General features: G+C 41.8%; 1 protein-coding gene across 2 annotated transcripts in view; it reads left to right on the plus strand.

Moving 5' to 3' along the window:
- The window catches only part of EPS8L2 (EPS8 signaling adaptor L2), an 85778-nt gene that overhangs the window by 19449 nt on the left and 53072 nt on the right, over positions 1 to 13257 (plus strand). Inside the window, exons 1-3 of one of the 2 annotated variants that reach the window (XM_083427831.1) lie at positions 2638 to 2806; positions 7838 to 7901; positions 8504 to 8559. In XM_083427831.1, coding sequence (XP_083283957.1) covers positions 7858 to 7901; positions 8504 to 8559 — 100 coding nt within the window. In that variant the 5' untranslated portion in view covers positions 2638 to 2806; positions 7838 to 7857. Of the gene's footprint in view, positions 1 to 2637; positions 2807 to 7837; positions 7902 to 8503; positions 8560 to 13257 lie in introns of those variants that run through there. The other variant, XM_083427830.1, reaches the window with a different exon arrangement.

Here is a 13257-nt window from a genome sequence, read left to right on the forward strand (position 1 = left end):
CAGCTTCACGATCTGTCCTTCCAGTGAGCACTCAGGGTTGATTTCCTTAAGAATGGAGAGGTTTGATCTTCTTGCAGTCCATGGGACTGTCCGTGGTTTGGGATTAGCCTGTAACAAATACAGCACGCAATGAACTTCCCAATTTCTTCCAACTACTCTAAAAAATTCATATAAACTGTGGCTGCAGCTATTGGCATGTCTAGAGCTTCCCTCACTCTTGTGATTGTCAGTGTTTTAGTTTTGGATTTTGAACTCATTAAGGTTGAAATCCTATACCCGCTTGGGTCTCACATTTTAGTAGACATGTACAGGATTGCATTTGCTTCACCAGTCATCAGTCACCTGGGTCGTCATTTTGAGTTGCTTAACTCCACAGTGATTCAGATGCCACTGTTATGGTTCCAGTTCCAGCTGAGGTACCTAAATGCGACATCTCCTCCAGCTTTGTGGGGTCAGATGCAGTTTACAATGCCTGATAATGGGAACAGGGTGCTAGCAGGATATGTCCCAAATATGTGACTTCTCAATCCCTGCCCATCATAACTAGTGAAATCAAGCAGGGTTAGGGGGGATTGGCAGGGGGTCCAGGGAGTGGTGAATGCTTTCTTACAAGAGGGGGTGCTGCCTGCCACCTTAAGGAGGTGGTAGTGTGTCTACTCCTGAGAAAACCAGCCCTGGGCCCAACGGAGTGTAATAGCAATATTTTAGGACCCACCCTATTTTTTGTGATTGCATGTTTAAATTATTTTTGGAGGCAATTGTAGGTTTTTAAGCTTGCATTTTAAATTGTTGTAACTCACCCTGATACCTTGCGGTGAAATTCAAGGAATAAATTAAAACAATACTACTCCTACTCCGGGATGCGGGTGGCGCTGTGGGTTAAACCACAGAGCCTAGGACTTGCCGATCAGAAGGTTGGTGGTTCAAATCCCTGCGACGGGGTGAGCTCCCGTTCCTCGGTCCCTGCTCCTGCCAACCTAGTAGTTTGAAAGCACGTCAAAGTGCAAGTAGATAAATAGGTACCGCTCCGGCAGGAAGGTAAACGCCGTTTCCGTGTGCTGCTCTGGTTCGCCAGAAGCGGCTTAGTCATGCTGGCCACATGACCCGGAAGCTGTACGCTGGCTCCATCGGCCAGTAAAGCGAGATGAGCACCGCAACCCCAGAATTGGCCACGACTGGACCTAATGGTCAGGGGTCCCTTTACCTTTACCTTACTCCTACTCCAACTTATAATAACTATTGCTCAGTTGTAAATGCTCCCTTTTTGAGGAAGGTGGTAGAGTGGATCATAGTGGAACAACTACAGACATTCCTGGATGAGACTGATTATCTGGATCCATCCCAGTTTGGGTTTAGGCCCGGATTTGGTACCCAATCAGCTGGATGACCTTTATAGAGAAAAGGGCTTGTTGCCTTCACGTCCTTGCACTTGACTGACTAGTGTTGCAAATAGGGTGCTTGTCTAGAAAGATCCTTGGTCTGATCCAAAAGTGCAACTGATAATGATTTATTTCTGGTTTCCAAGTACTGTAGTTAGTGGTTCTAGAGAGAAAGCTCACCGATAGCATGACGAGGTCCTGAGAGGGCATTCAATCTGAAATAGTTGTTTATCTTATTTTTCTCTTCATATGGATACCGATATAATGCCTTCCTTTTTGCTAAACCTTTTGTCTAGCATTATCAGCCATATTCTGACCTACATATTAGATTTAGTTGAACATGGGGGTGTTGGCTGCAGGTATCCGGTGTCTCTTAACTAATCAGGCTGCATTATTTTTAGCGTCATGTTTGTCTTCTGCTGAATGTCTGCAATGTGAAAAATTTATGTTCAAGAACAAGGTGTGCTGGCTTCAAGTTTTGCAGCAGGGTCCACCCTTCTTTTCCTGTCTGACGTCCAGGTTCCTGTTTGTTGGCCCAGGCTCCATAAATGCTCTTGGCCTGCCGCTGAATTATGAACACCACTCTTCTTACAGATTAGTGAACTTTTGTGTTCCTCTGTTCCTCACGAAGGAGAAAAAAAAGTCTGTGGTTTTCAGCTGATGTATTTCATTCCTGGAGTTGCAGCATTACCATGTCTGTCTTTCAGTGGACCTATTGTTTTAGGCGGGGCAGAAAGCAGGAGCCTAGACTCAGGTGTCAGGATTGGGAAAGCTGAACTTCCTGGGCTATTTCCTTAATTGTCATTGTAGCTGGAGTGAGGTATTACAGAGGGGTGGGGAACCTGTGGCCCTCCAAATGTTGTTGGATTTCAATGCCTATTAGGCCCAGCCAGCATGGACAGTATTTAGGGATGTTGGGAGTTGTAGTCCAACAACATTTGGGTGGCCATGGGGTCCCCACCCCTGGAATACAGGTTAGATCCATGTGGTACCAGTTAAGCTGGTAAATTAATATACTGCCTCCCATTTTAAATGGCTATCCAAGCACTTCCCTCCTGCTCTGAATTAACTCTGAGAAATGTTAGGAACTGGAAACCAAACAGAGGGAGCTTTGTTATCCTCTTAAATTGAAAAGACAGTGTCATGTGTTATCTAATGGCTAAAGTGTCCAGTGACAGCCTTGTATTATTAGGCTTCTGCTACTCTCACATTCTTATCTGAAACATCAAACATGTAGGAAAGCCTCAGCGGGAGCTGAGAGTTTCTCTGCAAAAGCCTTCTCCACCAGCAAAGGATGAAACCAGAAGTAACACACTCTCCTTCTGCTGCATCATTGAATCAGTTGTTGATTTCGGAGCAGCACCTGTATGCATGTTGCTCAAATTCTTCTTTCCCAGTCAAAGAGAAGCATTGGATTGCCATGTGAGGTAGATTTTGTATGTTTGTGTGGAAATTGCCTTCCATGGGGTGGTTTTCTTTTAATGAGTGGTCATGGAAGAAACTGAATAGGAGAGGGGCCGTTCTGTTCTATGGACTTTAACTATAGTCCCAGTTTTGCTTTGTTTTTTAATACTGTTTTTATTTATTGTCATGGTACAGAACATACATTTTGAGAAAACAATTGTTGCAACAGTAAACAACAAGTAACTTATACTTGTCCTGATAAAATGGTACAAAATAATGTGCAAGTTTCCAAGTTCTCCAGAACTTTACATCAGTTAAGGTGTGTACATTGGAGACGACCACTGCACATGCATAGATGACAGCTTATTGAATAGGAGTTTGGGGGGTTGGGAGTGGTTGAAGGCACAGGAAAAGCAAAGAAGTGATGTGCATAGTATGAAGATGTCTTATGTCCGTCTTGAATCTCCCTACATTCAGCTTCATTGAATGTCCCCAAGCTGAAGCATTTTGAGAGGGAGGAATATTTAACTCTATCCATTTTCTTCACCACATGCATAATTTTGTACAGCTCTATCATGTATCCTCTTACTCCTTTTCTCTAAAGTATAAAGCACCAAATGTTGGAAGTATAACTACACGTGAAGATGGTAAGAGAGGGATCCGAATTATCATATACTCATCGGGTTACTCAGTGTACTTTAGATTTGAAGCATTCACACTCACCTTCTGAAACATGAAGAAACTGATCACACCCATAAAGCAGACGATGAGAGATTCCAGGAGACTGAGCAGTGCCTTGAGCAAAAGGAAAGGAAAGGGAACACAGTGCTGGCACTTTACGATGCAGCAAACTGGAAGGCTTGAACCACCTAAACAAATTGGCATTCAAATACAATGAGCTTGGTGTGGGAGATGAACTCAGTGCCAGCAACAGTGACAGATCCTAGATTACTCCTTGTCCCACTGCCTACACCTTGCCTATATGTCATAAATTTGGGTAATTATAGTGGTGGTAAGCATTAGTTACATAAACACACACATATATTTTGGCGTATTTTTAGCAGTATTAATAGTATAATACAGTATTAACATGGATAGATGTTGCTTTATACTGGTTGAAAAAAGCATAGCCTCCAAATATATCAATATGCCAATTCTGTATTCTGAAAATGCATTAAGTTTGGTCCAACACTGGCCCAGTTCACATGTAATGCTAGACTAAATTATGACTTAGCACAAATAAGCCAACGTGTGGACTCCTGGAGAGATTGCAGCTGCTTTGCTTTTCCGTGGTCATCATGTTGCTGCTCTGTACTAAGCCATGGTTTGGTTTAGCACATCATCTGAAAATAGTGTGTCATATGGTTTATGGCTCGTTGTTTCTCTGTGAGAGCTTACACGTGAGCCTGGTTCAAGTAACATGATTTCCATGCAGTGCAGCAGCAAAAAGTCTATGGGGATCAGCCACAACCTCCGCTTTGAAAGTTCACATGTTTACTCACTTGTGCTAAGCCATATTTTGCATGCAGGTGAGGGCACTGTATGTCTAATAATAATAATAATAATAATAATCTCATTTTGAAGAGCCAGCATGGCACAGCGATTAGGTAAGCTGAAACCCCGGTTGTTGAATCCTAATAAATTCATATTATTTCCTTGTTATGTGTTTGGAAATTGCTACTCAAAAATTTCCATGGTTTTGGCTAGCTCTCAGCCTGTTTTCCTCCCACAGAGTTGCTGTGAGGCACAACAAACACCTCTTTGGGAGAAATGATGTAACAAAAGATGGGGAGGGAGGGAGAAATGAGGAGAAAATTCAGATCATTTGATCAGTTGATTCAAATCAAGTAACACAACCATTTTCTTAGCACTAACCTGGAACAGGGCTGTGTGTGTATGTGTGTGTGTGTGTGTGTGTGTGTGTATCCCCACTTGCCTCTTGGGTATATATGTTTAGCTGTTCTATAGACTGTCATGCTTGCTATCCTAAGCCTTAAAGCTTTCTTGAAATTAGTGAGAGGTACTTTATTTATAATTTCCAAATAATGTGATAGTAATAGCAAGACAAACATTCATTTCCCCCCCCCAAACTATTGTTCCTATGATGGTTTTGCAGACTATACGATGGGATAAACATTTTGCAAATAGCAAGAAAGGAGGCTGTACCTCTTTATTGGAGCCAGTATCTGTTCCTTTGTGTAATATATCTGTGGTATTGCTTTGTTTTGTAACCTGGTTACCTTTAGAAAATATGCATCTGCTCAAGTTAGAAATCTTATTTGATCTTTCTAGCTTTAAATATGTATTTTCCTAGTGTGTCCCCCCCCCCCCAGTCTATTTTCTCCAATCTAAATTCATTAACAAGCTTCTAACAATAGCATGGCATTGTCTCACATGTGTCAGGTAGTTTAACATCTGGTTCTAGCATAAATTATAGAGTGGGCCTCTGTGTCCTTTTTTGGTCTACTTAGGCTGGAGAGGCTTGAAGGTGGGTATGACAGTCACTCAAATCCTTTTCACCCTGCTGCATACATTAATTTCTTTTGTACCACTGTCATCTCTGGTCAAACAGATTTTGCAGCGATATGAAATGGGAATAAACCCATAGGCAGAGAAGATAGCAGGAGGACTATGGGCAGCGCTGCATTTATCATATTGGGAGAAATTCGACGTCACACTCTTGTGATTTCAGCTTGCCAGACAGAATAATTGCCACTTTGCCAATCCCAATATTGCAGGGCATGTGCAGGGAGAGGAGGGAGGAAGACCCCTTACCCAAGTAGAATTCATTGCACAGAATTGCACTTATGGGACTCATTAGGTGAATCCTGCCCACTATGTTTATGACACCTCAGAAATAACCATTGTTTCGTCTGTACCGTAATTTAGCCTCCTGCTCATTCATTGTTGGTTTCTCTGAAGTCAATTCAAGTCTTGGGACTGATGTGAGGTGTATCAGAATGAATGTATTTCCTTTAAATAAATTTGTTACTATGTATTTATAGATGGCATTGTTAGGTTAAACGTCTGCCACTAAAAATATTTGCTTAAAATGTAACTTTAAAAATAGTAGCCTGTAATTTGGTGTTGCTAAGCTCCTTTGTGTTTTTCTTCTTCTTCAAAGACACCATTCAGCTTTAGTTTCACTATCACCATTTATACTAATAATAATATTTTTGAGAAAGTCCACTTTAATTCCATAGAGGCCAGTTTCAAAATTATTGTAAACAAAGCAATATCACCTCCAGACTGTCAGTATTTTGTAGTACAGTGGATGCTTGGGTTGCGAACGTGATCCGTATGGGAGGCATGTTCGCAATGTGCAGTGCCGCATCTGCACACACGTGAATCACAATTCAGCGCTTCTGCGCATGTGCAAAGGGCAGTTTAGTGCTTCTGCGCATGCGCAAGCGGCGAAACCCGGAAGTAACCCATTCCGGTACTTCCATGTTCGGTGGGTGCACAACCTGAAAACATGCAACCTAAAGCATCTGTAACCTGAGGTATGACTGTTGTAGTATTATTATTAATAATAATAATTTATTATTTATACCCTGCCCATCTGGCTGGGTTTCCCCAGCCACTCTGGGTGGCTTCCAACAAAGATTAAAAATACATTAAAATGTCACACATTCAAAACTTCCCTAAACAGGAGGGATTCAAACACATACCAGGAAATATATGTGTGGACTAAGCACCAGCGCAACAAATCCAATTTCAAAAAGAAACTTTAAATTTTTGTGGTTAGGAAGGTGATGTGGAAATGCATTCAGAAGTGTGGAAGGAAGGAATGATTAACAGGAAGATGTATAAACACCCAGCAATCAAACCAGTGTGAATGGAAAATAAATAAGCCATAACTATGAGTTCAAAGATCACATGCTTTTGAATAATAAAATATCATTCTACAAAACAACTGGAACATCTGTACTAGAAAGAGGAAGAAGATGTGTACCAATATCCTGCCATTGCTATGCTTGATTCATATTGGACACTGTTGTAGCAAGCAAAAAGCCTTTGAAAACTTGACTTCCATTGTGCCCAACTTGTTTACACTGAGGGAAAGCTTCATCAAAATTGCACCATTAACTGGGCAGCCATAGCTAATATGCATACACTGTCTATAATTAAAATCCGTGTGCCATTTCAATCAACAATTTGTGGTGTGCCAAACTGTGCTGCCTGCACTCCGTAAAATTACGTTTATGGAATTCTTGCCCTCAGAGCTGAAATACCTGGGCTAGTCATGTCATTGGATCACTGTGATATATGGCTGTAAAATAGGAACAAAGGAAGCTGCTTTATACTGAGTGAGATCATTGCTCCATCTAGCTCAATACTGTCGTCACTGACTGGCAGCAGCTCTCCAGGATTCCAGACAGAGGTCTGTCCTAGCCCTACAACAAGAGGCTGGGGATTGAACCTGAGACCTTTTGCATGTAAAGTGTCTGCTCTGTCACTGAGCTGCAGTTCCAATAATGATAAATGAAAAACATAATACATTTGAACATGAACTCTTTTTCTTAGCCACCTTATTTACCTCTAACAAAGTTGCTGTCACTTTTTAAGAATATTTCTATAACTGAGGCTGGAATACAGTGTGGGAGAGGGAGACGTTCCGGAAGCAGAAATTAGTGAGTGTAGCTTCCGTTTGGAAGGACAGATAACTGGAAACTCATGACAACTTTCTAAAATTTGATTTCTGTACACACATACAAGTAGACAATATATTCAGTGCTATTTTTCCTAGAAAAAGAGGTATTGGAACTCACTATTAACTTCTCCATTGTTCTCTTAGAATGGCAATGGAGCCCACCTGAGAGGTGCCGGAGCTGAGCTCTGGGGAGCTCCAGCTGGGAAAAAAGCCCTGAATATATTACTCCCCTATAGCAAATCTGCTGCTCCTAATCAGATTCTCAAGACAGAATGCACTGATAAAGATACATTTTCCCTTCAGCGCTCCTCTCTCTCTCTCTTTCATCAAGCAAATAAGTAAATGAAATGTAAATGCTGTAGTTCCTCAGTCTCAACTAAACCATTCCTATTTGTTACAGGTGAATGCCCTGAAAGCAGTATGAGCCACAAAGGATCAACAAGCAGCCATCCAGGCTCTGCGAAGTAAGAAACCTAAAGATTAAGCAACCTTCATCCCCCACCCAAATTTTAGTAAAAGAGAGAGAAAATGAGATTTGACAGAGCCTTATAGGCCTCCCCCCCTCCCCCCACCCTCATTTGCTTTCTGTCTTACAATATACAAGGCTCCCATTTTCCAAGAAAAGTGCTCTAAGGCTATGTGCAGATGACACCTTTTCAGAGGGTGGGTGGTGGTACTGTGGAGCTGTCATTTCCTATGACATGCATGTTCATTTATGCATCTGATGAAGTGGACTTACAACAGGAGTATTATTGTAACATAGGCTCTCCTTTACGCCTTACCCTGAGTACTGAACCTACAAGATGAAAGTGTTTCAATATCCAGAGTTAGGAGAGATCCCACATTCAGATAAGCATTGGAACTCTCAGATTAGTGAATTAGTGAACACGGGGAGGGAGAATCAGTTAAGTATATAAGGTCTGTTCCTGTTCTTATGTAGAAATGGGTTGGGGAATTGGACTGAACATTGTTCAGGACTCTGTTAGTCCATTTACTACACTTGCTCTTAAGCTGCTCTCATCGTAAACCCCGGCTTGTTCTTAACAACTGCTTTCTCCTTTTGCAGTGGTAGCATGGGGAAAGCAGATGGAGCTGCCAAAATGAGTGCAAAGGATTTATATGGTAAGTTCTTAAAATTCAGATTCTTACATTAATAAAATTTGCGACAGTATAGCATGCCAGATCCAGCTTTGTGTGTTGGAAAGTGAGAATTAACTTTACGATGTGGGGAAGTAATATTCTTTGTTGGTTTTTTACAGTGAGTCATGAAACTGCCATTGCGTGGAGTGTTTCTGTTTGCTCTGAAAGGTGTTGGAGCAACACTGGAGGGTTATAGGAGTCAGAGGTTTGTGATTGCAGCAGGTTTCCGAGGCCCTCTGTTCTAAAAGTAACCCTGTACATTCCTGAACCAGCTCCTTCTGGAACTCACTGTATTTGGGAAGTGACATGGCATAAATAACAGTCACGATATGATCAGTGATGGTGACTATGCTTTACCCCCACTATTGCAAGCAATGCGTTTCTGAACACTAGTTGCAGGAAACTGCAGAAGGAGAGAGTGCTGTGGCTTCCCACAGGCTCCTTGTGGGCCACTGTAAGAAGGATGGGCCGCTGGCCTGATTCTGCAGGCTCTTCTCCTGTCCAAGCCAGTGTTTTCCTCTATTCTTCCATTCCATGACATTTGTGGATTTGCCAAGCAGGACCATAACGCTTTCCTGTACACCTTCCTTGAGAGAATTTTTAAAAAGAAAAATTTGTTTTACATTAATATTGCCACCATTTCGCCTGTGGTATGGCTGGAGTGTTGAGGGTTGCCACCACAGTATTAGCTGAGTGTCAGACTCTCTGGAAGTGTACTTATTATGGAGTTAAAATGAACTCTTTAAAGTGTATGAGTTCCCAGACCAGCTTAAGACAGAAATGTTTGCTGTTATTAGCAGTTTAATGGATTATGGTCCTTAATTAGATATTGTGTAACTTCAAAATAACTCACATCCTTTCAAATGTGTAAAAGAGAATTGGCTTGCAAGCAATAGTGTTCTAGATGGCAAGAGGTTCCTTAGACAAACAAATTCTTCGTTGTCAGCAATGGTTTTATAGGCTGGCCTGGTGTTAATGGTTGGCATAGTCAGGCCCTTTCTGGGATACCACCTCTTGCTGTTACTACCTGCCTTAGGTGAAATTCTTCCTAGCTACTGACTTGGCTGCCCATTTTATAGGCGGCCTTACTTGTCATGAGCAAGCCTTTCCAACTCCTCCTCCCTCACAAGACTCCCTATTCTTGCTGTAGCAGCATGTCGTGGTTGCCAGGGCAACCAAGCCAAACTTCCCTGCCTACTTCATCTTGTTGCCTCCCCACTCCTGCATCTCTGTTGATATTAGCCCTGTCATTGGGTAGGCAGACAGCCTTTCCCCCTGTTTTGTGCTAGTTCCCAGCTCTTGTTCCCTTTACCTGGATGGCCAGGTAAGCTCAAGCAGTGTCCTCCCACACATTTTTTCTATCCTATGATGATAGAGAGGTTCAAGAGAGTGAGAATGGGAGCCATAATCGCCAACTTGCTTGCTTTCTGTTGGTGGGACACTCCTAATATTTTTTCAAAGAGATTGCTATTCATAGCCCTAAGGCATCATTGTTTATAGTTTATTCTTTGCTGGAGATGGGGAGGATGCTAGCATTTTAAAGTGGCTTGTAGTGATTCATCTGAAGTAGGGACAGAAAGACAAATAGGCAGTCAAGTCACATGAGTAGCACATTGGTTTCATCCCCCTGTGTCTTCTGTGATTCCTGATATAATCTATTTTGTAGGAGCCACTCAGCTAGCTACCATAGATTAAGCAACTTGCTTTCTGATGCTGCCGGATTAACCGAAGTCTGCTAAGGACCGTCTTTCTTTGCTTAGTAGAAAGCAGGACAAACAGGGTATTAAGAAAAATGTATCTTGTCTAACCAGATCATCAGAAGAAAAAATCTATTGTCTAAAGGTCAGGTTCTGCAAGTATGAGGAATTTCAGCTGAATTTTAGTTGCGCAGTCAGCTGTTGGGTATGCAGTTGGTTATTATGACCTTGGAATTTATGAGCTCCAATGTTTTGTTAGCTAACTAGCTAGTTGGAGGCATATTATTTTATATAGATATAGATATATATAGCATTAAAATGCTCAAATGAAAGTTAAACAGAACAGAATCAAATAATTCCTTAAAACTAGTAAATAGGTTTGTTGTCATACAGTATGCCCTTTTGATAAGCCGTCAGAGGAACTTAGGAAGCTGCCATTTACTGAGCCAGACCATTTGTCTTTCTAGCTCATTATTGTCCAGGGCTCTCCATGGTTTTAAACAAGGGACATTCCCACTCCCGCTCTGATATTCTGGGGTTTGAAACTGGAATCTTCTGCGTGAAGCAGGTGTTCTACCACTGAGCTATGGTCCTCCCTCCTCTCCCTGGTTCTGTTTTCATTTACTTGGTATTATTATTATCTTAATTGAATTAAAATACAAATAGATATGCGGGACAAGATTTCTTCATTCTAGGCTGTGGGAGGAGGGCACAAGGATTATAGGAGCTCTGAAGGTTAAGGAAGCAACGCTTCCTAAAGGCACCTGAGATCTGGAGATGAATGGGCCCTCTTGTTACTCTTCCCTCAGGATTCTCACATCACCCAAGGTGACCAAGGAATGCATTCAACAAAGCATTGTGAGCCTGGTCAAGCTTTGATCACTTGGCCATACAGGGCATTCTGGTGCGCACCAAAAGAGTTGGGAGTGACACACTGACTTGTATGCACATATTATTATTATTATTATCCATATTGATTCATTACCATATACCCAAAATGGTTTTATGGTGACTTACAACAGGAGTATAGAACAGACAATAAACACATAATTAAAATTAAAGAACACTGAGTTTAATAAAATCCCCTCAACTCCAAGATCTTCATAAAATACCTCATTAGGAAATGCCAGCAGCAGTCCTGCAAAATTGTGTGTAATGTTTTGAGAATGTGACGGGTATTTATGAGAAGTGTGACTATTAGTTTAAGAAAATTGCAATTGAATGTTAACATGAGTACAGATACCAGACAGCAGTTCTAAACTGTACTCTGCAGAGCTCTAGAGTTCCATGGGAGCTTAGCAAAGATTCTGTGTAAAGTAATAGACAAGATGCCTGGTAAATTCCCCTTCTTTTCCTTTCAGTTATTACCAACAGCAGAATAGTCCCACTTGCAGGGCCGGCCCACCCATGAGGCAAGGTGAGGCGCCCACCTCAGGCTGCAGAATCCACCAGGACAGCAGATCCCAATGTAGATCTTTCTTTCCACCTTGCTCCTGATGTAGATTTTCCCTCACCCCTTCTTCCCTGGTGGAGAGGGGGATGCTATTTTGGCATCTGCCTCAGGTGCCAAAATGTATTGGGCCGGCCCTGCCCACTTGCATCATGTGGGGCTGCAGCCGTGGTTTTATGGGGTTATAGGCTGTGGAGCCTGCAAATTATTTGCAGGAAATACTTGCCACTGCACAGAAACCTTAATTTGCCCACAGTTTTACCCCTAGATATTTTGTCACTACCAAGTGACCTCAATCTGAGTTGTCATTGTGTTAAAGGCCTCCTTTGCTGCAGGACTCAGTGCTTAGTTTGCTAGATGAAACGTTGAACAAAGTGCTTATTAATAATTCAAAAGGAGGAGGAGGAGGTTGATACAGAAAATAAATACAGGAGGCACTTGCCGCTTGTATTGTTCTGTGGCTATTCATAGAGTGGCACTAGTGATGATGATGAAACAGGCAGGGAGCAGAGCACTGAAAACAGACTATGCCTCCTCTCGCATGCACTGTTCCTAGATGGCTTGCTCAGGTCTTATACTCGACACCAAAAAGGCATCCCTTACTGGACTGTTCCCCACCCCCACCCCATGACAGCTTCTAGGTGTCTAAATGGCAGCCTTCAGTGTTCACCTTTCTTCCCTTTGTTTGTTATGTTTTCTGATGACAGGTTTTGGGGTTCATAATTCTCACTCCTGAAGCTAAAGCAACAAAGAATCTCATGGTACCTTAATGACTAACAAAAATGTTTCCATGGACTGCAGTCCACTTTATGCATTTGTCTTATTGTTACATTTATACCCCACCTTTCCTTCAGTGAGGTTTCCCCCCTTCTCCATTTTATCCTCACAAACAACCCTTTGGAGTAGGTTAGGCTAAGAGACTGTGACTACGACATTTGCAGGAAACCCGCCAAATAATGGTTTAAGAGAGTATTGAAAAAAATCAGATAAGATAAGATCACTGCAGAAAAGTTAATGGGTGGTATTCAAGTAATTCATCTTGTCAATGAATCACAAAGATTTCTGCTTGTGCAACAGGACTTCTCCCCCTGTGCATGTGAGGAGAAGAGGGGAATATTGTGCAAGCAGAAATCCTTGTGTTTATTTATCTTATTTATTTTTTAAAAAATATTTTTAAACTGCTGTATCATAAAAAATACATCACAGTGGTTTGCACCAATATAAAAGCATAAAAACAGACAATAAAATAGTAAATACTAAAAACAAATTTAAAGTAATAATAATAAAAACAAGCATCAATAGACCATTGTGGGGGGTGAACTCTTAACTGCTGGCATAGGCTTGGTGGAATAGAAAAGTTTTGAGCAGGTGTTTAAAAGTTGGCATGGAAGGTGCCCGCTGAACCTCTATTAGCAGTGTGTTCCACAGGACTGGGGTGGTAACACAAAAGGCTCAGTTTCTTGTTATTTTCAAATGAGCCCCATCAGCTTGGAGAATGATTGACCAGAGATGCTCCTGCAGATGATCTCAGTG

Source organism: Podarcis tiliguerta, assembly GCF_965153285.1.
Source record: "Podarcis tiliguerta genome assembly, chromosome: 1".
NCBI classification, from domain to species: Eukaryota; Metazoa; Chordata; class Lepidosauria; order Squamata; family Lacertidae; genus Podarcis; species Podarcis tiliguerta.